Here is a 24,834-nt window from a genome sequence, read left to right as displayed (position 1 = left end):
GAAGCCTGTTCATGGCCTTGGTGTAGAGGATCAATTCCCTACCTTCTGAGTCACCGAAAGCCCTGACTCAGAGACGCCTTGGTTTTGGTCTGGCTTCCTAGCAACCAGACTCTGAGTGTTGAGCTGGGGTAAGCTCCCTGCCTGCCAGTCCCCACAGCAGAGCTGGCACCAGGGAGCTATTTGAAGTACTCGCAACTGGAGGAGAGGCAGGGGGACTGGGTGGCATCTCAAAGTTGAGATTGCACAGTGTGATGGGACCGGAGTTAGGATTCTGTGCACACTCAAGTGTGGATCCTCCTGCCAGACCCAGTGAGGAGCCCCGAAGCTCTTTGCTCAGATTGGCTACTGCCGCTGCCAGAACACAGGGGCAGGAGCTTTCCACACCAGAGGGCAGGGCAGGGGAGCAGTGGAGGCTCTAGCAGGGTGGGGGTGGCAGTGGCTCCCACGGGCTGCCCGTGATCACCATGTGGGCACCGTCCACTTTCCATTGCTTCGGGGCAGGACACACTGACCAGGAAAATGTCACCGCTACTGCTTACCGCTCACCTGACATCCTGAGATACACACGTGAACAAGTCACACCAAGAAAACAGTAAAACTGGAGTTCCGTCGTGGCGCAGTGGTTAACGAATCCGACTAGGAAACGTGAGGTTGCGGGTTCAATCCCTGGCCTTGCTCAGTGGGTTAAGGATCCAGCATTGCTGTGGCTGTGGTGTAGGCTGGCAGCTACAGCTCCGATTTGACCCCTAGCCTGGGAACCTCCATATGCCATGGGAACGGCCCAAGAAATAGCAAAAAGACAAAAAAAAAAAAAAAAAAAAAAAAAAAGGTAAAACTGCAAGGAGGACATGCAGTTTGGGAGAGGAGTCTCCTTTAGGTGCTGGTCCTCTGGACCTCTTAGTCTGCTCAGGTTAGCAAGAGCCTCTTCCCCCATGGGCGTTTATGTACAGTCAGTTTAAAAGGCTTTAGTCTCCTCAAATCCCACTTTCCAGAGTTCCCATAGTGGCTCAGTGGGTTAAGAACCTGACTGGTATCCATGAGGATGTGGGCTCAATCCCTGGCCTCACTCAATGGGCTAAGGATCCAGCGTTGCTGTGAGCTGTGGCAGAGGTTGCAGATGTGGCTCAGATCGGCTGTGGCTGTGGCCGGCAGCCGCTGCGCTCTGATTCAACTCCTAGCCCGGAAACTTGCATGTGCCACAAGCGCAGCCCTAAAAAGAAAAAAAAAAAAAAAAAAAATCCCATTTCCATCCTCACAGTTTCTTTCTTAAGGTGCCACCCCAAACTCTTCCAATACATTCCCACCTCCAAAGCACAGGGCTTTATTCCAGTTCACTCCTTGAAGGAAAGGGGGTTAAACCAGAAGGACAAAGACAGAAGACAAAGCAAGACAAAGGCAGGCAGAGAGGCTGCTAAAGAGCTGGGTCTTTGTTGTTAAGTGTATGGCCGGGTGCAGAAGGGCCCTCACCAGCACTGGGCTCCCAGGAGGAAGAGGCAGCAAGGATGGCCCAGAGTCACTGCCTCTCTGGGCATCGGGCCTGTAAATTCCTGAGCACAGGGGTTCCACCTGCCAACATGAAGCAGAAACTACTTTACAGCCAGACTTCCCCGCAGGGAGAGCTGGTCATGGCCGAAGGCACTTTAATCGCACACGCCCAATGCCCGAGTTTGTCTTCCTCCCGGTTCCTGTGATGAGTCCAGATGCTGCTCTGGGCAGAACCAGTGCTGCCGCTGTCGGTGTCAGGGGGCGAGTGAGCAGAGAGAAGGCTCGCTCACTGGAAGAACTTCTTATTTGGGCTGCTGGCATGGTCAATCAGCAGCTGGCATGGCGTGAACTGTTTCCCATAGATGGCCTCGTACTTCCGGAGCCGGTCCACGACCTTCTGAGCCCCGTACAGATCCACAAACCGGAAGGGCCCTAAGTGGAGGAAGGGGGCTCAGTTGAAGGAGAAGCGAACCAAGCCCTAGGATAAAGCGAGCCACCTCCCCAACGGGCAAGACCAACCGACTGACCTCCAAGACAGGGGGGGAAGCCGAGCCCAAAGACGGCCCCGATGTCGCCCTCGGCAGGCGTGGCCAAGATCCCTTCCTGCAGGCACAGGACAGCCTCGTTCACGAATCTGGTCACCAGGCGGTACTGGATGTCTTCGTCTGAAGAGCTGCCGACAGGGAGAGACACTCAGGTAGAAGAGGGGGCAAAGGGGGGGAGGAGGTGGGAGCCCCGGTGCACACTGGGAGTGAGGGCTGGCCCTGGTCAAACTCCAAGCAATTAACCTGAAACCCAGTTAACTTGCCCTAATTAGCCTGAAACCGGCACCAAGCAGCTGTTGACTGCAAGGGGCCTAGGAAAACCATCTTTCTAGGTGCTTTCCGGGACCCTCCGAGGGAAGGCTTCCCAAGGGGGCTTCCCAAGGCTCGGGTGCAGTCCTTACCCTGGTGCCTGGAAGAGAACGAGGTGGAGTATGGAAGGGCAAAGAGTGCCAAGCCTCAGAATGTTCTCTCTGGTCAGGTATCATCGTAACAAAACCGACCACAGGGGGTTGGAGAAGCTTCCGGCTGATGGGAAATAAGCTTCCGTAGCAAGAGTCCCTCCAATGAACTTACATGTCAGGCCGAGAGGGTATCTTCAGACTTGCCAAAATGCTCTCCGTGTCAGAATTCACATTCCGATTCTTCACTCCCTCCTGGTAGACGTAAAAGCCCTTCCCAGACTTGCGACCTGAAAGACGCAGGGAAAGGGAGCGTTACCAGCTCTCAGATCCCGGGCCCGGAACCTGTGTATCTGGCCTACCCGAGAAATTAGCATTTGTCAGAAGAGCTGGTGGAGAAGGAAAAAGAGCCTGCATTTCCTGTAGCTTGGAAATCTGTGTGACTCAGCGGGAAAGGCCATGTGGGTGAGGTGGAATGTCCAGCTGTGCCTCATCAGGCCTCGTGCTGATTTTGCTGCGACTCTGCCGAGAGCGAAAGCCCCTCTCTGGTGAGCCTCAGCTACACGCTCCCGCACCTAGAGGTTGACTACCTCCACACGGGTGGCCAGACAGCCCGGAGACCTGGGTGCGATGCTCCTGCAGCATCTCAGCTGATGGCACACCGCTCGGGCAATGGCAGAGCCTCAGGTGGTCAGGGTTCTACCTTTTGCTACAGGCCCAGCCTGAGAAGAGGGTCAGGAAATCATTCGAAAACTCCCTGTGACAGGGGGCTCCATAGGAAACACACTCTTCACACGGGCCTTGGGTGACTGCTGGGCTCAGGAGCTCTGTCACTACTGGCGCTCGTTATGCTTCTTTGAGGCGACTCACCCAGGAAGCCCTTGGATATCATCTGCTTCAGCACGTCCAGGTTTCCACCTGCAAACCGCTCCCCAAAGATTTTGCCTAGATTTTCCGCTACGTGTTTCGCTACATCCATGCCAACTTCATCCATCAGCGTCGCAGCGCCCACAGGAAAGCCAAAGCTCGTGGTCAGGGAGTCCAGCTTCTTAGGGCCAACTCCTTCCTGGATGGGAAGTAAGGCTGGGGCCTCAGGGAAGGCTGGCCCAGATTCCCCTAAGGGCTCCCTGTGCGCCCCTCGGAGGTGGCCATGTGCAGCACCCACTTACTCCCAGGTGCCGGGACTGTTTGGCTCAGGGAAGCACAGTTGAGGAGCCGCAGGGGGAAGTCTGAGCCTTCCCTAACCTACAGCGTTTGAAGGAAGTCTCGAGATGAACAAAGCATTCATTCCCTTCTTGTTTGCAATCCTGAATCTCAAGAATAACAGATTCCAGGCCAGACAGGGCTGTTTCCCGGTGCCGAGGGGAGAGGCGTCACCAAGGAGCAGGGCTGCAGAGCCGGGGCCCCTGGTCTGCAAGAGCCCGGCCAGGCCCTGCCCTGTGGTGAGCCACCTTAAAGGCCACCAGGGGGTCCGAGGGCGGCAGATGCAGATGCAGCCTCAATCAGACCAAATGGAGCCCGCTCTGGATGGGGTTGTGGAAACAGCACCGAGAGCACGGCGGGAGGCCTGCGGCTGACCGGAGCAGGGAGGACGCTCAGGGAGCAGAGCTTGCTCTGCCCGCTGAGTGCAGCATCAGCCCGTGACTCGCCAGCACTGTGTGCAAAGGGAGGGCCCCAAAGGGCCTTCTTGGAGAAGAGCCAGGAGTTGGTGTATTAGAAGGAGGAAGCCTGCTCCTCATCTTGGCGTTGCCAGTTTGGAAAACTAGTTTAAGGAGTGGAAGACGCTGCGACCATCCTGAGACCCATACTGACCTGGAGAATTCTGAGGACTTCAGACATCATGGGTGCAAGGCACCTGGTGGTGTAGAAGCCGGGTCCATCCTGCCAAGGGAGAGAACATGAGCTCCCGGGCCCCTCAGCTGCGGGCACTGCCCGAGTCTGAAAGCAGTCTCTCTCGCCCAGAAGTCATTGCAAAATTCAAGGTGGTGTATAATCTCAATTATACACTTTAAAAATTAAACTGCAGGGGGAGCCATAGCCAGGGGCAGCCGGGCTTGAATCCAAGAGCACAGGAGATCATCTCAGGGCCCCCTGAAAGGTCTGGAATGGCGGGGAGAACTCGCCACATCCCAGAGCTTGACTCACAGGTACAATCACACCCCTGCCCACCCTGCAGACAAACAAGGGGAAATCACATCAAAAGCTGGCATACGTGACCTGAAGAGTTACAGATAAGCCTGGAAATAGAAGGAGGCTTCACAGAACTTTTCTGAAACTCAGCTCCTTACCTTAACCACAATGATGACCTTCCCCTGTTTGAGACCAACTTCTACGGCCGAAGCAGTTGAGTCCTTAGAGGTTTTTTCAGTGGTGATAATCTCCAGCAGCTGCATCTTGTCCACAGGAGAGAAGTAGTGCATGCCAATCACCTGGCAAGGGGACAAAGGAGACCAAAGACAGGTTCAAGGCCTCGGAGGGGAAACGGACAGCCCTCTTTCCTGCTGGGAAAGCACTGCAGAGAAAGGTGGTTGCAATACAGAAACACGGCTTGATACAGTCAAGGGGTTTGGATCCATGGTTCTCTGATGAAAAGTCCGTAAGTTCAAGGGACAGTTGACTGGAATTCTCTTCCACCTGCTTCTAGGGCTTTTCATTAAGGGCAATGGGTCCTACCAACAATTAATGCCAAAATCTCCGCTAAAGGCCAAATTAGATTTACTGGGGAAGAACAAAGGAGGGTTCCATTCATACTAATCACTGCTGATGGTTTGAGTGAGAGGTCGATTTTTTATGGGGGGAAAGACGGGCAGAAGAATCAGTTAATAGGCTGGACTCTCAGAGATGTACTTGGGTTTTACAGAGATGGGTCTCACCATCAGGATACAATGAGCTCTTCGTATCCACGGATTTTGCATACACAGGTTCAACCAACCACAGATCCATTTGGTTGAATCTGAGGATAAAGAGGGTCAGCTGTATTCACTGTACTATTCAGCATGTTGAGCTTCTGTGGATTTTGGTATCTGCTGGGGTTCCTGGAACTAATCCCCCACGGATACTGAGGGATGACCATGCTGGGTTTAAATAACATTTCTTTACACTCAAATTCCCTTAAGGCTCATAAAACCAGTGATTCTCAAACTCAAGTACCCTGACCAGCAGCGTTAGCATCACCTGGGAATGACAGAGCTGCAAATTCTTATGTCCTCCCCAGACCCACTGAATAAGGAACTCCAGGGGAAAGGCCCAGATCAGTGTTGGTTTTTTTTTTGGCTGCACCCTCGGCATATGGAAGTTCCTGGGCCAGGGACTGAACCCACGCCTCTGCAGCGACCCAAGTCGTCACTGCAGTCAGATCCTTTTTTTTTTTTAATGGCCACATAATAGCCTGGGGCCTCCACCACTGCCACAGCAACACTGGATCCAAGCCACATGTGTGACCTATGCCACAGCTTTTAGCAATGCTGGATCTTTATGCAGTCGGATTCTTAACCCACTGCATCAGAGCGGGAACTCCCCAGATCTGTGTTTAAGAAGCCTTCCAGGTGGTTCTGATACATAGTAAACTTGAGAACAGCCTCATGATGCTAACAATTAGATAGTTTTCACAACTGAATTGTGAAAGAAGTCTACCACCACTTTATAGTTTTGCTTCCTCCCTGCCCCCACTTTAGCTGTAAGGTAAAACTAATATCTACCATTTACTGCCTGCCTCCTATCCATTATTCATTAATATATTTATCATTTAATCCAATACAACTCTGTGAACTAGTCAGTCTAATTACCTATTTGAGGAAGAGAGCTATCAGGATGTTAAAATTAGTAGCTCTGGAGTTCCCCTCATGGCTCAGCAGAAACAAATCTGACTAGTATCCACGAGGACACGGGTTTGGTCCCTGGCCTCGCTTGGTGGCTTAAGGATCCGGCGTTGCTGTGAGCTGTGGTGTAGGTGGAAGACGCGGCTCGTATCTGACATTGCTGTGGCTGTGGTGTAGGCCGGTGGCTACAGCTCCCTGACTCGACCCCTAGCCTAGGAACCTTCATATGCCATGAGTGTGGCCCTAAAAAGACAAAAATAAATAAATAAAAATAAGATAAAATTAGCAGCTCAGGGTCAGTTCGTAAATGGCAGAGTGGGATTCCGTCAAGGTCGGCCAGTCTCTATAGCCCGCCCACTTGCTATTGCTACTGTGTAACGCACAGTCGCTTACATGTTATACCAACTTAGCAATCCAAAAGTTGCTTCTAACATTTAAATTATTCTTCTACTTATGTCTAAAATACTTAAAAGACAGGACCTGATCCTGACTGCACTCCTGAGCAAAAGGAATTCGTCTTTACCATATATAATTTATGTACAATAAAATGCTCAGATCTTAAGAGTATTCAGTTTGATGAGTCCTGACAACTGTATAAATACCCACGTAATCAGTACCCCATGCAAAATCTATTTACATCCCCCAAAAAAGTGTGCCAAAAGGTGACCAACGTTGTCCTGGATTACTAGAACTTTCCCAGTTGCAGTACTGAAGGGCCTGTGTCCTGAAAAAGCTGTCAGTGCCGGGCAAACCCAGCTGATGGGGAGCCCCCCACCCCTTACTCTTATAGGAACGACATAGGCAAGCAGGTGATAAAAGCTGTTCAAGCTCCCTGAGGGCGAGGACTGCAAAGTGATGCCTGTTCCTCTCCACTGGGGAGAATGAGAGGCTAGCATCAAAGGCCCAACAAGCCTTCCTTGCTGACCTTAATGCTGAGGAGGTGCTCTGAGTGATGTAACAGGGCCAGACTGTCCACCTGCCTTTACACCGTGTTTGAGTCCTCCCCGTGTGCCACACCATCTGCTGCCCCTTCTCCCCGGACCTATTCCTGCCATCACTGAGCCTTCCTCTATCAGGCCCACATCACTTCTAATCTACCGTGAGCCAGGAAACCAGGAAACGAGATTACCCTGCAATAGCAAGCTATTGGAATAGGTATAAACAGACTCTGGTATTTATTTATGTCTTTTTAGGGCTGCAACCGTAGCATATGGAAGTTCCCAGGCTAGGGGCTGAATCAGAGCTGTAGCTGCCGGCCTACACCACAGCCATAGCGAACGTGGGAACTGAGCCATGTCTTCGACCTACACCACAGCTCACGGCAATGCCGGATCCTTAACCTACCGGGTGGGGCCAGGGATCGAACCGGTGTCCTCATGGATACCAGTCCAGTTCGTTACCACTGAGCCACAATGGGAACCCCAGACTTTTAGTACATGGACTTTGCATTAACAGTTTCAGCTGCTTAGAGGCCTTTTATATTTCCTGTCTGCTTTTGCCTGGTTCTGGTTCGCTGCAGCTAACTGGTGTCCTCCGTAGAGGTGAACTGCTTTATTTCGACCTGAATGATTTCACCTGATTTCCTGGTAGAGCGCAGAAGCCCAAAGCTAAGTGTCGAAGCATCATTCCAAATACTCGCTGAAGGTGCTTCGACAGCTGCCCCTCGGTCCCGGGGAAGGAGGTCTCAGCAAAGCCGTGGGTGGGCCCATCCCACCACACCCCCTGATCTTCCACACCTGGCTCTGGAGTTGGAACCAAACCCAACCCAGGCAGTCACCAGAGTCTGCTCCACAGGAAGGTGCCCGTTTGGAGCATCTCGTCTTATTTTAGGGCCTATCACCAGGGCCACCTGGAATAAAGGAAGGGTTTATAGCCTGAAGCTGAATAATAACCCCTATTAGGGGCGCAGATCACCACAAAGATCTACCTGAGTGGGACTTCACTTGTTCCTGCATCTCACACTGGTCTTTTCTGTGCCCAGTTTTGGGGACTACATCAGCACCCTCGTCCACTTCAGAGTCCATACCAGTCCCTTCTCATGTTCTAAGCCTTCATCAATGAGGCTGGTGCAGTAAAACATTTCAGGGTTTTCCTCTGTTCAGAATTTACCTTCTCAGGTCTTTTACTGACAGCAGCAATTTCACTGATCGGGAGAGCAGACGTGTTGCTGGCAAAGACACAGTGATCTGGAATCACCTGCAGGAGGAAAGCATTTAGGAACGTGTCATGAGGGCCTGGGAGACGACGAGCGTCCAAAGGAAAGCCAATGAGTGACACCCGGCCGCTGCCCACCCGCTCACCCAGAACTGATCAGACGGAAGACACCCCGTCCTTCACTTTTCTAAGAACAAGCCACGATGTGCCCGCCTAGTTGATACTTTACCATGTGTTACCAAGAACTGGTACACCACTCTGATTATACCCACAGTGCATGAACGCCATTAACTGTTAGCTTTATCAACCCCGAGAAGTCTCTAGTGTAGACTGTCTCAGCCTTCTGCCCACTGCCCAAACATATTCATGTTTTTATTCAGATGCTTGAGTGAAAAACATGCAAGGCACACCTGTCAAATGTGTGCAAATCTGTGACAGGCAGAAGCCTGACACCAGACATGAGAATCAAGGGTCCAGAAATATTCGACACCCTGAAAAGGTGAGTATAAGATCAGATCAATTATAGGGAGGGTGAAGGTAAAGCACTACATTAAGATTTTGTAAAAAAGAAGAGAAAAAAGACCTGGAGAGGCACCTAAGGCACAAGACCTGGCTTGGCAGTAGCCTTGTGTTAAAGAGCCCATGACCTTATTTCATCAAAAGTATAATGCGAGTCCAAAGGGGGGCCTGACAGTCAGAAAGCTACCACAGTCTCAGGCTGCATCATTAGCGGTGTGGGGTCCAGTGGCGTTGGCAGAGCTCTCTGTGAAGAGCGGACCAATGTCCCCAAAGATGGCTGGCAGCGATGCCCCCTCCTCACCCAGGTGTCTCTCTCCTCCCATCCAGAGGCAGAGTCTCTCCCCTCCCCTTAGATCCAGGCTGCCCTGTGACTTGCTTTTGCCAACAGAAAGCAGCCGAAGTGACTCTGCCAGTTCGGCCCCAGCCTTGTGAAGCCCGCTGGCTTCTGCTTTGGCCCTCCTGGAAGCCGGCGGCTCTGCTGCAGGGGAGTTCTGGCTGGAACCCTGATGGAGGGCAGGCGCCTCAGCAATCTTTCCGCCCAGGGCGGTCCCAGGAGTGCCCCTGCTGGGAGGGCGCACGGAGCTAAGGGCCAGCCACCTGGGCAGCGCCCTGCCCGACCTGCACAACTGCGGAAAGGTAGCTGTCTCTGCGGGGGCCCGTCACATGCCCAGAGAACACTGAGACACAGTGCAGACAGCAAAGGAGACACCAAGGCAGAGGGGGCTGGAGACGAGGCCTGGGAAGGTCTCGAAGCCGTGGGTCTCTTCAGTTCTGTGACGAGGAGGAGAAGCTGTAAATCCGTGAGGAGCGCAGTGCGGACTCCGCTTTAACGTTTTCCTCTAAGGAAAGCGGGGCCGGGGGCGGGGGGGGGGGGGGTGGACTCGATGCCCTCCTAAGGGTGTTTCGCCTGACATTCTTTGGTTTTCTAAAGAGGGGTCTGCTCTGGACCTCACTCTTCTCTGAGTAACTTGGAGTATCTCCCACCTTAGATGATTTCACTCGCTTCACTAAAGAGGTAAAGGCCCCCTGACATGTTACACAGATGACCACAACAAATGTGCCTTTGTTTTGGCTTTTGTCATTTTAGGGTGGTGCCCGCGGCATATGGAGGTTCCCAGGCTAGGGGTCGATTCAGAGCTGCAGCTGCCGGCCTACACCGCAGCCACAGCAACGCCAGATCCTTAAGCCACTGAGCAAGGCCAAGGATCGTCTTCATGGATGCTAGTCGGGTTTGCTGACCACTGAGCCAAGACGGGAACTCCCAAATGCGACATTCTGGGTTTTGCCTTCAGCAATAACCTGCCTGCTCTTTTCTCACTTATCTGCTGAATACCTCCCCTTCCCATCTCCGTCTGCTCCCTCTCCCCGGTGCCTGCCTCTAAGCAGTGACAACGCCAGCACATCAAACGCCTCCGCTTTTCATTCTCTTTCCCTAACAGGTTCTGTCCCATTGCTTCTCAACACTTATGTTTCAACGGAACTACTGTGTTCATTTGTTCATAGTCCGCATATCACTTGACCGGAATCCTCTTCCTTCTCTTTTAGGTTTGTTTGCTTTTGGCCACACTCGTAGAATATGGAAGTTCCCTGGCCAGGAATTGAACCCAAGCTGCTGCAGTGACAACGCTGGCACCTTAACCAGCTGAGCCGCATGGGAACTCCTACTTGTCTTCTCTGAGGACTTTGACTTGACCTTTGTAACATACAGTGTGCACGGGTTCACATAAAAACTTATGTTTGGGAATGAATGGCCCCAGAACAACGAGTTCCCTCCACCTCCTTAAGCAACCCCCGTCTGTGTTCTCCACCCGCTGCACCAGGACTCAGTGCGGCAGGCCCCTCACTTACCGCCTCTACCTCTTTGAGCACTTTGTGCTTAAGACTCAGCTCTTCGAAAACAGCTTCAATCACCATGTCGGCCTTTTCAAAACCCTGGTAATCGAGCTGCCCGGTCAAGTTGCTGAAAAGGGAGTCCCTTTCAAATGATGTTAGTGCTTTCTTCCTCACTTTATCATTCAGTCTGGAAAAAAGACATTTCTAGTCAGGGGGGGCGAAAAGGAAACTAACATTCATTGAGTGTCTGTGGGTCAGAGTGTGTTACGTGCCTTTCACGCACTCAGTGGGGTCGTCGTGTTCCTCCCATTTTGAGGGGGCTGAGCTGCTCAAAGGGCTCAGACGGACTCATGGTCCAAGAGCTAGTGAAGGGAGGGGACTAGGATTCCAGACAACTTGAACCCACATCACATTCTTTCTACTACGAGATGCCTCCAAACGCCTCATCTGCAAAAATGATGTTATCATTAATAAAACAGTTAAACTGGTCAAGGGGAGTAACCATGAACCCAGAATGGCCAAACAGAAGAGCAGCTCTAGTAACTCTCCACCTACAACATGGGAAATGGTCAACTCAGGTCCTAGCCTGCGTGAGTTTCCACTTGCTTACATCTCGTTCTGTTATCCTTCAATTGTGATCTACTGGAGGACGGAGACCGCGCGGTGTTGCTTATACTCTGAATCCACCTCCCAGGCAGCTTCTAGTCGCACATCACACTGATCACAGAAACTGTTAACGCAAGGTTTCTTCTTTCTAAGAGAGAGCTAAAAAGGGTTCCTGCTTCTCAGTCACTTAACTGATTAGTTGTTACTGCCAAGGGAAACAGACCCTCTTAGGTTTTAATCTAACCGCACTTTGAGAATAAATGACCTGGGGTTTTCCTATGAATGCAGAATGAAGCTACACCCCATTCACTAGTTTCCTTAACCAAAAGAAAAATTAAAGCCACAGCGTAAGTTCAAAGGAGTAGTCAGTTAAAGTCCTAAAAGAGTGGATCCAAATAACCTGGTTTCTGACAACCATGTCAGCAGTCCGCCAACAACACACTTGAGAGTCCAAAACATTACTAGCTGCCCTAATTCTGATGCCTAATGAAACTATTCCCAAGAGAGGACAAGAAATACGTGTCCTGAGTCAGCAGTACGTTGAGCGGCACTCACTGGACGGAGCCCAATGTTTCTAAGGCAAAAAAGGAAACCCAGGACTGGGTCCAAAAGCGACGCAGAGGGGGAAGCTGTTCTAGAGCAGCAATGTGTCACTTTGGGGACTGTGTGAGATGCTGTTTGGGAACGCCTGCCTGCTAGTCTCAGGGCAGTGCTGTTGGTGAGCACGTGCCATTCTGGGGGTCAGAATCTTTGACTACTCCGCCTGGCTATCTTACAGGAAGTCAGTTGCCATCTGCCTGCCAGGTCCTGCATAGCATTACGGTAGCACTACCACCACAATCGCAGCATATGAGCTTCTCTGCAGAAAAGCCATAAAGACATGCTTAAGCTACATAAGTCCATTTCAGAAACAAAAAAAGCTCACTTGGCTAAAAGTTACATGTAAGACAGTCAAAGTGCAGGACCAGAGAAATGAACTGAAACCAATCCCCAGCTTGGTCAAGTTGCTGCTCTATTTTTCTCCTCTGAAAAATGGGTGTGTGTCTGTGTATGTGTGGGTATGGGTGGTGTGTGACCATGTGTGTGGGTGTGTCTCTGTGTGTGTGTGTTCCATGAAGATCTAGACCTGTGGAGCCAAATCAGTTAACTGCTTCTCTAAGGTAACGCCAGTCAGGAAATACGAGGTTCAGGAGTTCTGATCGCAGCCCTGCCTTCAACGTGCAATCACACACAATTCCTCCCATCCCAATCGCAGACGCGGACACAGAGTCATGCTGTTTCAGTGTTCCATAACCAAGTAGTAGTTAAAATTCACAAACATGAGAATTTCTGGTCTAGCCAAATATAAACTATTTGGCATTTAAAGAGGTCTAACAGATGTTCTGTTCTCAAAGACTGTAGACTAATGATGCCAATGATTTATAGTATCTGTAACAACAACGACAAAAAAAGTGAAAGAAGGAATTACCGTTTCTAAAAATCAAAGGAAATGAGAGGATGCAGTAGGAAAAAGGAAATGACGAAGGCCAAAAACGGAGCGTGTTCTCTCCTGGCAAAGGCAGAGAGCAGGCTTACCCTTTGAACACTTGTTGCTGTCCTCGGCCCAGCGCCGGCAGTGAAGCATCCTTAAGTATAGTCTTTAGGTGCTTATCCACGGAGACCTGGGCAATGCCGGCTCCCATCAGCCCTGCGCCAAGAATGGCAAGGTGCCTGGAAGGAGAGGATGAAGTAACTTTTGGTAAAAACCCTTCATTCAGTAAAAGTGGGAGGTTGCCTGGGTTATCATCCAATAGACCAACAAAAGCAGGGACAACAATAAAGCATTTAAGGTAATTTTTAGGAGTTCCTGTCATGGCTTAGTGGTTAATGAATCTGACTAGGAACCATGAGGTTCCAGGTTTGATCCCTGGCCTCGCTCAGTGGGTTAAGGATCCACTACTGCTCCAAGCTGTGGTGTAGGTCGCAGACTTGGCTCAGATCCCACGTTGCTGTGGCTGTGGGGTTGGCTGGTAGCCATAATCTGATTCAACCCCTAGCCTGGGAACCTCCATATGCCACAGGTGAGGCCCTAAAAAGCAAATAAATAAATAAAAAGGAAAATAATAATGCATTTTTTGTACAAAAAATTAATTTATAAATAGAGAAAACAGATAAAGAATTTAAATTATTACCCAAGGTAAGGGGGAAAAGGCCTAATGAGACAAAAGTGGAAATATTACTGACAACTGGGAAAGCAGGAAGGGGAATGCCCTTTCATAAACACTCTTTATTAAATTTTCAATCTGTCCTGACTTGCACACACTTTATAATAATTTATTCTTTTTTCTTTTCTTTTTTTTCTTTGTGCTTTTTAGGGCCATACCCATGGCATATGGAGCTTCCCAGCCTAGGGGTCCAATCAGAGATACAGCTGCCGGCCTACACCAGAGCCACAGCAACGCCGGATCCCAGCCGCGTCTGCAACCTACACCACAGCTCATGGCAACACCAGATCCTTAACCCACTGAACGAGGCCAGGGATCAAACCTGCAACCTCATGGTTCCTAGTTGGATTCATTTCCACTGTGCCATGACGGGAACTCCTATTCTTCATTTCTAAAATGTTACATATTTCTTCAATTTATTTTCCAAATTAGGTCAACTTTGGAGTTCCTGCTTTGGCTCAGTGAGTTAAGAACCTGTCTAGTATCCATGTGGATGTGGGTTTGATCCCTGGCCCTGTTCGGTGGGTTAAGGATCTGGCGTTGCTATAAGCGTCCATGTAGGTCGAAGACTCAGCTCGGATCCAGCATTGCTGTGGCGCAGGCCAGCAGCTGCAGCTCAGATTCAACCCCTAGCCTAGGAATTTCCATATGCCATGGTTGTGGCCCTAAAAAGCAAAAACAACCCCCCCCAAAAAAAAACCAAAACCAAAAACCAAACCAAAACAAAGAAATAAAAAAATTAGGTCAACATCTCATGTTTTTCTGTCCATTTAGTTCTGAGTTTTTGAACTCCCCCCCCCCCGCCCCCCATTTTATGGCTGCTCCTGAGGCATATGGAAGTCCCCGGGCCAGGGATTGAATCTGAGTTGCAGCTGCGACCTATGCCACAGCTGCAGCAACACTGGCTTCTTTACCCCATTGTGCCAGGCTGGGGATAGAACCTGCACTTCCACAACAACTGGAGCAGCTGCAGTTGGACTCTTAACCCACTGTGCCACAGGAGGAACTCCAGAGTTTTCGAATTTTTGATTCAAAGTGATTTCTTCTTATCTGTAACCACTTATTTAGTTTAAGGATATATAATTCAAGTTGGAGGCATTCTATGGTTTTCTTCTGCATTGTGGTCATTTTGGGGGCAAAATTTTCATAAGCTTAAGTATCTTGATTCTCATTTTCTTATTTTATCTTACATGAGTTTCATATGCATGTTGCCTTTTTTGTATCTGGTACACAAAACAGCTTTTCCAGGTGATATCATATACTATCTGCATATAACAATAAGAGTTACATGCAGGTAGGAGTAAGAATCTGGAGTGGCTAATCAGGTTTCTTAAGAGTAAGCATCTTACAATTTAAAATTTTAAATTTAAGAGTAATTTTTGTAGGATAGATGAAGAGAGGCAGATTTAAGTGGCCACCATCATTCCACTGCAACATGGAAGTACTTTATATCACCTACTGAATGCGAGACTGTCAATACTGGGTGGAAAACAGGCAACTGACTGACAGAGATCACCCCTGAGCTGAAGCAGCAGTTACGGGTTGTACTTCATATTCTATTTGGAAATCAGCCCTCTTGGCTAGAATCTTCTCTCTCTCACCTGGACTTCTTTATTTATTTATTTATTTATTTATTTGGGCCGCTTCTGCGGCATATGGAGGTTCCCAGGCTAGAGGTCGAATCGGAGCTGTAGCCGCTGGCCTACGCCAGAGCCACAGCAAGGCACGATCTGAGCCGCGTCTGCAACCTACACCACAGCTCATGGCAACGCCGGATCGTTAACCCACTGAGCAAGGGCAGGGACCGAACCTGCAACCTCATGGTTCCTAGTCGGATTCGTTAACCACTGCGCCACAACAGGAACTCCCCCCCCCTTTTTTTTTTTGTCTTTTTGCTTTTTCTAGAGCCACTCTGGTGGCATATGGAGATTCCCAGGCTAGGGGTCTAATGGGAGTGGTAGCCACCGGCCTACGCCAGAGCCACAGCAACTCGGGATCCGAGCCGAGTCCGCAACCTACACCACAGCTCATGGCAATGCCGGATCCTTAACCCACTGAGCAAGGCCAGGGATCGAACCCGCAACCTCGTGGTTCCTAGTCGGATTCGTTAACCACTGAGTCATGACGGGAACTCCTCACCTGGACTTCTTATCCATCTCCTCTTCTGGTATGGACTGTAATCTCCAGCTGCTTTCATAAATCCCACTCCCCAAACTCAGCCAGAACAATGTTTCTCAGCCTTGGCATCACGGGCATTTTGGACTGGATACTTCGTTGTGGTGGAGCCATCCTGTGCACTGCAGGATGTGCAGCAGCATTCCTGGCCTCCAGCCACCAGTAGCATCCCTCTGTCCCCAGTCATGACAACCAAAAAGGTTTCCAGACATTGTTGAATGTCCCCTGGTGGCAACACTGCCCAGGCTGAGAACCACTGAGCAAGGTGAGTTGAGGGTTGATACTAAATATAAGATGCTGAAGAGCTGCTTAGGCAGCATAACATTGACAAGCTCGCTGAAGAGAAGAGATATGAAACAGGCAAGGAGACTCTCAAATGCTTAGGCTAAAAAGGACAGGCCTTTAAGGCCTAGAATCAGGCTTTATGTTTTTTTAATGAGGGAGAAGCCAGAGTTCCTGGAGATGGTTATGTCAAGTCACAGGGAGAGATAAGGTATTAAGGAGGACACAGTGTGCGGATCTGGTTTAGGAAGGGGGAACCTAAACCAGACTTCGGGGGGACAGCAACAGTGAGACAACAACACCTCTACAGGAACCACAGGACTCTGGAGAAACTCAGCAGACAGAACTCTGAAAGCCAAAAAGTCCTTGGCAGGAGTAGGATCTAGAGTGCTCAGGGCAGAAGAGATTTAGGGCAAGACGGAAGGTGTAAATGCAGCTCTGTAGATCTCCAAGACGTCTACAAGCTTAGCATGTACTGAGATCCACAAGGGCTTCCTAGGTAGAGTTGAACTTACTTAACCTCCTTCTGCGGAGCTCCAAATTTATTCTTCTTGCATAGGGTCTGACCACGGTAAAGTCCCATCAAGGCTTTTGATTCTTTGGTCATTGCAAGCTCTCCAAATTTCTAGAAAGTAAAGGGGAACAAGAAAAGGTAGAGCTTCCCAGTCTTGGGGACGTGAATTCCTTTGGGTTGGTCTCTCTGCAGAGCAGAGGTAACACACGCAAAGCCTCAGTTCCCCTGGGGTCTTAGTGGGGCCTAAGCTGGAGACATCTGTCTCCTGCTGATGGTCCTTCTTTCACTCTCATCGGTACCACTTCCAACTACTGCTTTGAAAAGGTTTTGGATCTAAGTGAGCTCTCAGATTCCCTACACCAGAGGTTGTGACAACCCTTCCATGGAATCAGAGCGTCAGAGCCAAAATGACCAATCATCTCAACCACCTCTCCCACTTAAAGATTGGGCAGAGGAGGTCGAGAGAGATTAAGCGACTTTGCTCAACACCACACTGTCTCAAAGGGGCAGAAACAGAACCTGAACCCAGGTAGTATGGCTCCCAACTCCAGGTCTCTTGCCAGGGTAGCAGGCTGCCCCACATGCTACCCACCACTTGAAAAGTACCTTAACACTTACAGAGAGTGAGTCTCAACTGAGTGCTTAAAAGCATGGGCTTTTGAGCCTGGATTTGACTGAACTGGGTTTGAATCCTGGCTCTGCCATTTCCCAGTTGTGGAGCTTACTTCATCCTCAAAATGGGGACAATAATATGTATTTTGCAATATTGTTGTGGGAAGTAAATAAGAATACCAGTAAAATGACTTGGGTCTCCAGGTTAGCTATTACCATCATCAATATTATTAGAATTTACTGCTATGATTACATGGTTACAAATGGCATTTCAAGGAAGGAATCCCTCTAATAGTGTTGCCTTCATGTCCGAAAAGAACATTAAAGAGTAGGTTCTATTATTTAATAGGTTCTATTCAATAAACCAGTGATTTTCAAACCATGGGTAGATATTCATCAGTGGTCATGAATTTAGCAGGATGTGATAAGTAGGATCGAAAATACTGTATGTACGGGCTAATTATTAATTTGTCCAATGTGCTTCACTCTTTCTGTACATATGTATATGTGTACCTAGTTATAATAAAAAAGAATAAATCAGGGTGCACTGCAGTAAGCAACCCAGGACTAGAAATGTTCTCTCTGGAACTTGTCCTGAGCTCTTCAGATATCTTTCGTCCTATTATTGAAGAGCAATCATCCTTCAATGATTGCTTAAAACTTCAAAGCCATGTAAACCACTAAAATCTACCTTACCACCAACTTGTTAGGAAAGTGGAAGGGCTGAGGCTGGTTCGTGTGTGGCTCTGTCTTCTAGTTTTAGTGGCTGCAAACCATTTCCCTTCATTTCCTAATTCGCCAAAGGGAGGCTGGGCTTCACAGTTTTCTTCTAGGCCCCAGCAAGTAAGAACCATATTTTCTATCAGTGTATTCATTTTTTCACAACAAAACCAGCCGAAGCACAGAACAAAAAACTTCCAAATGGTTCCTTCTGAAAGGATTCTAAGTCTGCCCCTGCTCTTTCTGGTCATATCCTCATTACTGAGGTCAAGTTCAAATAGCTGGGGACCGACAGGGTTTTCTTAACATCTACTTAATCACTGAGATTAATCATAAGAATGAAAACCACTGGAAGAAAACATTTTTCACTAGGCTTTGAATATTTTTTTTTTCACTTATACACGGTGTTTTGGATCTTGTTTTTCCCGCGTCTAATAAAACACGGAAAGGAGATAACTCTACCTGAGATTCAGAGAGATAGCCGGCGTCACTCCCTTGCTCGATCCCAGTCTTTACTACCTGAAAAACAGAGAGAGCGCTTGCTTGTTCTTTGTCGGACTGGATTGGTGAGATGCACAACAATGCTGAAAAAAACTGCCAGTGCCGTCAGTCTTCAAAGAGTAAATCAAGGGGGGAGTTCTCTGGTAGTCTCCTGGTTAGGACTGGGCGTTTTTGCTGCTACAGGCTGAGCTTTCCCCCCCCCCCCAAAAAAGAGTTCCTGCTGTGGTGCAGTGGGTTAAAAATCTGACTGAAGTGGCTCAGGTCACTATGGAGGTGCAGGTTCAATTCCTGGCTCAGCACAGTGAGTTAAGGATCTGGCACTGTTGCAGCTGCGGCTGGGATTCAATTCCTGGCCCAGGAACTTCCATATGCTGGGAGTGGCCATTAAAACAAACAAACAAAAAAAAAAATAGAAAGAAAAAAAGAAAAAGAGCAAGGCCTGGTTGCTTAAGACTGACTTAATTCTCTATCTCTGAGGCTATTGCTAAACCTAGCATTAAAATGGAAGGAAATAAAATAGAAGGCAAAGAGAATTAAAAAGTCAGAATAGGGGTCATGGCTCAGTGGTTAACGAACCGGACTAGTATCCATGAGGGATCCCGCGTTGCTGTGGCTGTGGTGTAGGCTGGCAGCAACAGCTCCGATTTCACCACTAGCCTGGGAACCTCCACATACCATGGGTGCGGCCCTAAGAAGACAAAAAAAAAAAAAAAGTCGGACTAGGAAAAGACCACAGAGGTTCCACAGCTCAAACTCCACCTCCTTATCTACCTCTGAATCCTGTCATTTTGTTGGAGAAAGGCTGTCATCCTCCCTTTCCAAGTCCAGTAATAGGTTTACCTTTTCCCCTTAACTCCTGTTCCACCTGCTTAAACTACTCATCCAGCTCCTCTCCTGTTCTTCAAATGTGGGCAAATTCCCAAAGTTCTACTTTCAGCACCTTTTCCCCCATTCACTCTTCCTCAGGAACATAATTTAGTTGATCACATTAACCATGAACTCTGTGAAATTCAATTTAACATTTGGGGTAAGTACTATCCTAAGTACAGTGGCAAGTATAAAAGAAATAACCCGGAGTTCCCGTTGTGGCGCAGTGGTTAACGAGTCCGACTAGGAACCATGAGGTTGCGGGTTCGGTCCCTGCCCTTGCTCAGTGGGTTAATGATCCGGCGTTGCCGTGAGCTGTGGTGTAGGTCGCAGACATGGCTCGGATCCAGTGTTGCTGTGGCTCTGGTGTAGGCCGGCGGCTACAGCTCCGATTCGACCCCTAGCCTGGGAACCTCCATATGCCGCGGGAGCGGCCCAGAAATGGCAAAAAGACAAAAAAAAAAAAAAAAAAAAAGAAAAAGAAAAAAAAAGAAATAACCCTGTATTCAATCACCAGCATTTGCTGGGAATGACATTAAAAACAAATACATAAATCTATATTCCTATTGACTTCTTTGTCTAAATTACCGTTGCTTGAATTTTCTGCTGTATCTAATCTCAACACTTCTAAAACTTATCTCACAACCTCGCTAAGTTTCAAGCTCGTCAACTAAGAAGCATGCCTGGCACTGATTTCCCCAAATACTCATTTACAGAAATCCCCACAGCTTGCTCTGCTCTCCTGTTATTTTTGGTTGACAGCAACATGAAGAACCTTCCTACGGGATACCTGGTTCACCATGGCAACAGAACACTGCTTGGACAGAAGGAAGAAAGCTGAGAAATGTGCGAGTACGGGGGCAAGACTCACATCGATAATTTTCAGAGGCGCAGGATAAAGGCCTTTGGTCTGCTTTCGTACTTTTTCTTCCACCTTTTTGTAAATCTGTTGTCTGACAAATGGAATACTCATGGCGTACGATGTCAGTTCTGTAAAGTAAAATGATTTAGAGAGAGCCCGGCCTTCCTGGTTAGTTTGGTCTGTAAACTCCATAAAAATGGAGGGAACCTAGTGACCTGAACGAAGTGCTCTTTACTCTGATACACCCAATCTAAATTTCAACATCAGCACTTCTTTTTTTCTTTTGCTTTTTGGGGCCCCACTCACAGCATGTGGAGGTTCCCAGACTAGGGGTCTAATCAGAGCTACAGCTGCAGGCCTACACCGCAGCCACAGCAACACCAGATCCGAGCTGCGTCTGTGACCTACACCACAGCTCACGGCAACACCGGATCCTTAACCCACTGAGGGAGGCCAGGGATCAAACCCGCAACCTCATGGTTCCTAGTTGGATTCGTTTTCCGCTGCGCCACGACGGGAACTCCAACCTCAGCACCTCTTTAAGCATTACTCAATAGATGTTAAAGCTGGGTGTTGGGTACATGGGCACTTATTACACTATCATATTATACTATCTGGGTATTGCTTTAACATTTCCAAAATAAAGTTTTAAAAAGATGTCTTTGGAGCCACCACTGTGGTGCAATTGGATCAGTGGTATCTTGAGAGTGCTGGGACACAGGTTCCATCCCTGGCCCGGCACGGTGGGTTAAGGCTCCTCTGTTGCCGAAGCTGTGGCTTATGTCACAGCTGTGGCTTGGATCTGATCCCTGGCCCGAGGACTCCACATGCTGAGGGGCGGCCAGTGTCTTTACCCAGTGTAAGGTCCAGGACCCGTGCCTAGGGCAGAGTTCCAGCACCCTTTAAGGCTGATTCTACACTTAAGAGTAAATAATGCACTGATCTCTTCCTCATTTCCAATTTACAGCAACTAAAATTAAACTCCGTGGAAAGAAGCTTCGCTTTTTTTCTTTAATAATGACACTTACTTTCCACCAGTCCCTTGTCTCTCTTTGGAGAGATCTTTTTATCAGCTAGTCCTTTGGCAAAAGTAACTGCAACTTCTTCTAGGTATTCAATTGTCCGTTCCTCTGGAGGTTTTAATCCTGGTCCTGCAAAAATGAGCACAACAGACAGGAATTAAGTCAGGCTTGGATCAGTCCCAGGTGGGCAAAAACCCAGGCAGGCCAAAGCCATAGGCTCTGGCACACACTTTCAGCGCAGCTTTCTAAGTCAGACCAGAGCTGGTAGGCAGCAGAGTCAAGAACTAGGGACTCAAAGAAAAGGCACGTTGAGTGAAGGTACAACAACCTACTCCAGGTAGAAAACAAGTCTTAAGCCCTATCCGTCTGGCTTCCACTTCTGAGTTGGATGTAGGACGTCTCATAAGGCCTATATCCTTGCTGCAAAACTGGAAAAAAAAAAAATGAATCAACTGCAAAAACATATTTGTAAAGACACTGAGGAGCTTGGAAGCAACAAGGATTACATGAACAGAATTGCAGAGTGGGAAGAGCCTATCGGAGGTGAGCTGATGCTTGCTGGACATTCTCTTTTCTGGGAGTACATGATGCTTTTGGGCCTGGGCTGAACACTGGACTTGGCTCAAGCAGAGGATGCTACTGAGGGAAAGTGAAATGATCAGAGTTTTTGGTGATCACATGTAAGAGGTCAGGGCTAGAGGAAACCAAACACCACGCTCGTTCTCCCCATGGAACGTCTGTGAAGCTCTAAAGTGGTACAAGAGGCTGGAAGCTGGAATGAATCTCTCACAGTGTCATAATGTTGAGCACATGCAGTACATCTATGGAGAGAGGGACATGCCAAAAACTGGTTTTTCACTGGAGGCGTTTGCCTGATGTTAAACTTACGGGAGGGTAAAGAGCAAGACTCGAAAAACCCAAAAGCTGTTCTTACAGGGCTATGAAAACTGATACCAACCAGGCTCTCAATTAAAAGCTTGTAAGAGCCGCACTGGAGAAAGAGGTGGCTGGGGTTGAAAAGACAATCCTGTGCAATTTATGGCATATAGGAAATGAAATCCCAGTAGAGGGAGAGGCCTACAGCAAACATGCAGGCAATCTTTTCCTTCGGACATGTGACCTATTTTCAGCCCCTGTGGTCTGGGAGGAAGAAAAAGAACTAAGCCCCAAACTTCTGAATGACAAAAGTGCACAGGGTCCATGAAAGTCATGGTGTGGCCTGTAGGGAGGCTAAGGCACCTGGAATTTGTGAAGAATACTGGGTAACAGTTGCTACACAAAAGAGAGCTCCAGAGATCTATAGAGGGGCCTCTTGAAACTCTGGCCAAGTATCATTCTACACACGCATGACAGAAAACGACCTGAGGCCAGGGCAAGAACCATCATAAAGGCATAAAAAGAAGCAAAAAAAAAAATGGCCTATAGCTAGGAGACCAACTGACTGATAGAAACAGGTGCAGAAATAAGAAGACAGAACAAGGAGACACAATGTTAGAAAGCTATTTTAAATTCATGCCAAATGTTCAAGAAGGTAGGAGAAAGCAGAAACATAATCAGGAGAAATTGAAGACATAACAGTGAACCAGATGTTACTTCTAATACAGTAGAAAAAAATACCTAAAACAAAAGATACAGGGGATCTTTTAATTCAATAGTAAATTATACAGTGAAGAAGAAAAGATCAAGAAACTTGAATACATGGCAATAGAAACTATACAGGCTGAAAAACAGCTTGATTTTGGGACAATACTAAGTGATCTAACATACGTAAGACTAAAATCTCAGAAAAGGGGTAGGGAAGGTGGAAAAATATTTGAAAAAATAGTCAAAAAGCTTCTAATTTTGAGGAAAACTCCAAACCCACTATCTAAGAAACTTGATGAATCCCATGCAAAACAAATACTAAACACACACACACCTAAAACCAAGGCACATCATAAAAAAATTCCTAATATCAGTGACAGAGGGAAAACCTGAGAGCAGTTTGGGGATGGCTGGAGTAGGGGTGGAGAAGAGAACAAAGATAAAAATGACAATGGACTTTTTATCAGAAATTATGCAAGTGATAACACAAAGCAGACATCCATAAAGTACCAAAAGGGAAACAGTGGAAATCTGGAATTCCATACCCATCAAAATTACCTTGGAAAAATGAAGCAAAAAATAAAGACTTTTTAGAGTTGCTGGTGTTGTCACTGCTGTGGGGTGGGTTTGACCCCTGGCTGGGGAACTTCTGCATGCTGCAAATGTGGCCAAAAATAAACAAACAAACAAGCAAAGACATACTTTTTAAAACAAAGCAAAAAGTGAGGGAATTAACTACCAGCAGACATACACTATAGGGCATGTTAAAGAAAGTTCTTCAGGTTGGAGGAAAGTTAAACCAGATAGGAACTTGAATCTACACAAAGGATAAAGAGCACCAAAGTGATATTAAAATGTGGGCAAACAGAAAAGAATCTTCTCTCATTTCAAAAATCTCTTTAGGAGGTCCCGTCATGGCTCAGTGGTTAACAAATCTGACTAGGAACCATGAGGTTGCAGGTTCGATCCTTGGCCTTGCTCAGTGGGTCGAGGATCCAGCATTGCCGTGAATTGCCGTGAACTGTTGTGTAGGTTGCAGACATGGTTGAATCCCGAGTTGCTGTGGCTCTGGCGTAGGCCGGTGGCTACAGCTCCGATTCGACCCCTAGCCTGGGAACCTCCATATGCTCTGAGTGCGGCCCTAAAAAGACAAAAACAAAAAACAAAAAACTCTTTAAAAAATAATTGTTTGAAACAAAAATAGCAATATGCTAAGGAATGTACAATACATGCAGAAGTATAACAACAGTAAAAGGACGGAGAAAATGAAAGTATACGCTTTAAGGTTCTTACCCCATATTGTGAAATCATGTATGATTTCAAGACAGATTGTATGTTAAAGATGCATACTGTAAATCCTACAGCAACCATTAAAAGGGTAAAACAAAGTCAAAGTCCAAAAGTGAAGATAAGAAATGATTAATCCAAAGGGAAGCAGAAAGAAGAAAAAAGGAAAAAAGAACAGATGGAACATATAGAAAACAAACAGCATTAAATGAAACTGAAATGCCAGCACTGTGTTGGTATAGTATAGGGGACAGAGTATGAAAGGCGTAAGAAACTGGAATGCAAGCGTGGATTGATCATGCTGGACCTGCTCAGCTACCCCAGGAGGGTTAGAGGACACACTTTGCACCATGACTGTGAGAATCCATTTAGGAGGGAGCATCCTTGAAGAGCTCTGTGGCTGCTCTTCTCTCTAGGTCAGAACCCACAGTGGGAACTGCTACCATCAACTAGGACCCCTAAATGCGGTGGGGATAATGGGATTCTGGGGTAGCAGGGGCCAAAGAGCAACACTTTACAGCCCAAAGCAAGCTGGGCATGGTTACCAAAATGGACAGCGGAACTAAAGCAGTAATCAGAATACTTTGATTTGAGGAGACCTATGGCGTTGGCTAGTTGATCATTTCTAGAAAAGAATCAGATGAGTAGCCCACTGAATTCAAAAAAATTCTAGGTCTAGTAAACATAACTTGAATTACCAAAGAGAGTCATCACCCTTGTCAATTCCCAGAAATGAGCCTGTTTAAAGAGCCAGAACCTCCTGAATAAAGGGGAGGCGTACCTCCTTGAAGGGATTATACCGTTAATCTTCCTCAAAGGGACTCTACAGTCATTTCCTTTGAGGAA

At 47.9% G+C, this 24,834-nt stretch overlaps 1 protein-coding gene across 1 annotated transcript in view; it reads right to left on the bottom strand.

Moving 5' to 3' along the window:
- HADHA (hydroxyacyl-CoA dehydrogenase/3-ketoacyl-CoA thiolase/enoyl-CoA hydratase (trifunctional protein), alpha subunit) overlaps positions 1,407 to 24,834 on the bottom strand; it is a 44,285-nt gene continuing 20,857 nt past the window's right edge. Inside the window, 13 exon segments of the mRNA NM_213962.2 lie at positions 1,407 to 1,917; positions 2,013 to 2,158; positions 2,604 to 2,718; positions 3,299 to 3,494; positions 4,241 to 4,309; positions 4,717 to 4,857; positions 8,356 to 8,442; positions 10,768 to 10,939; positions 12,934 to 13,068; positions 16,535 to 16,644; positions 18,328 to 18,384; positions 20,105 to 20,223; positions 21,124 to 21,246. Coding sequence (NP_999127.1) covers positions 1,772 to 1,917; positions 2,013 to 2,158; positions 2,604 to 2,718; positions 3,299 to 3,494; positions 4,241 to 4,309; positions 4,717 to 4,857; positions 8,356 to 8,442; positions 10,768 to 10,939; positions 12,934 to 13,068; positions 16,535 to 16,644; positions 18,328 to 18,384; positions 20,105 to 20,223; positions 21,124 to 21,246 — 1,616 coding nt within the window. The 3' untranslated portion in view covers positions 1,407 to 1,771.

This window comes from Sus scrofa, chromosome 3, assembly GCF_000003025.6.
Source record: "Sus scrofa isolate TJ Tabasco breed Duroc chromosome 3, Sscrofa11.1, whole genome shotgun sequence".
Lineage (NCBI taxonomy): Eukaryota > Metazoa > Chordata > Mammalia > Artiodactyla > Suidae > Sus > Sus scrofa.
Note: the sequence above shows the minus strand (reverse complement) of the source record. Positions and strands in the feature narration are given on the sequence as shown.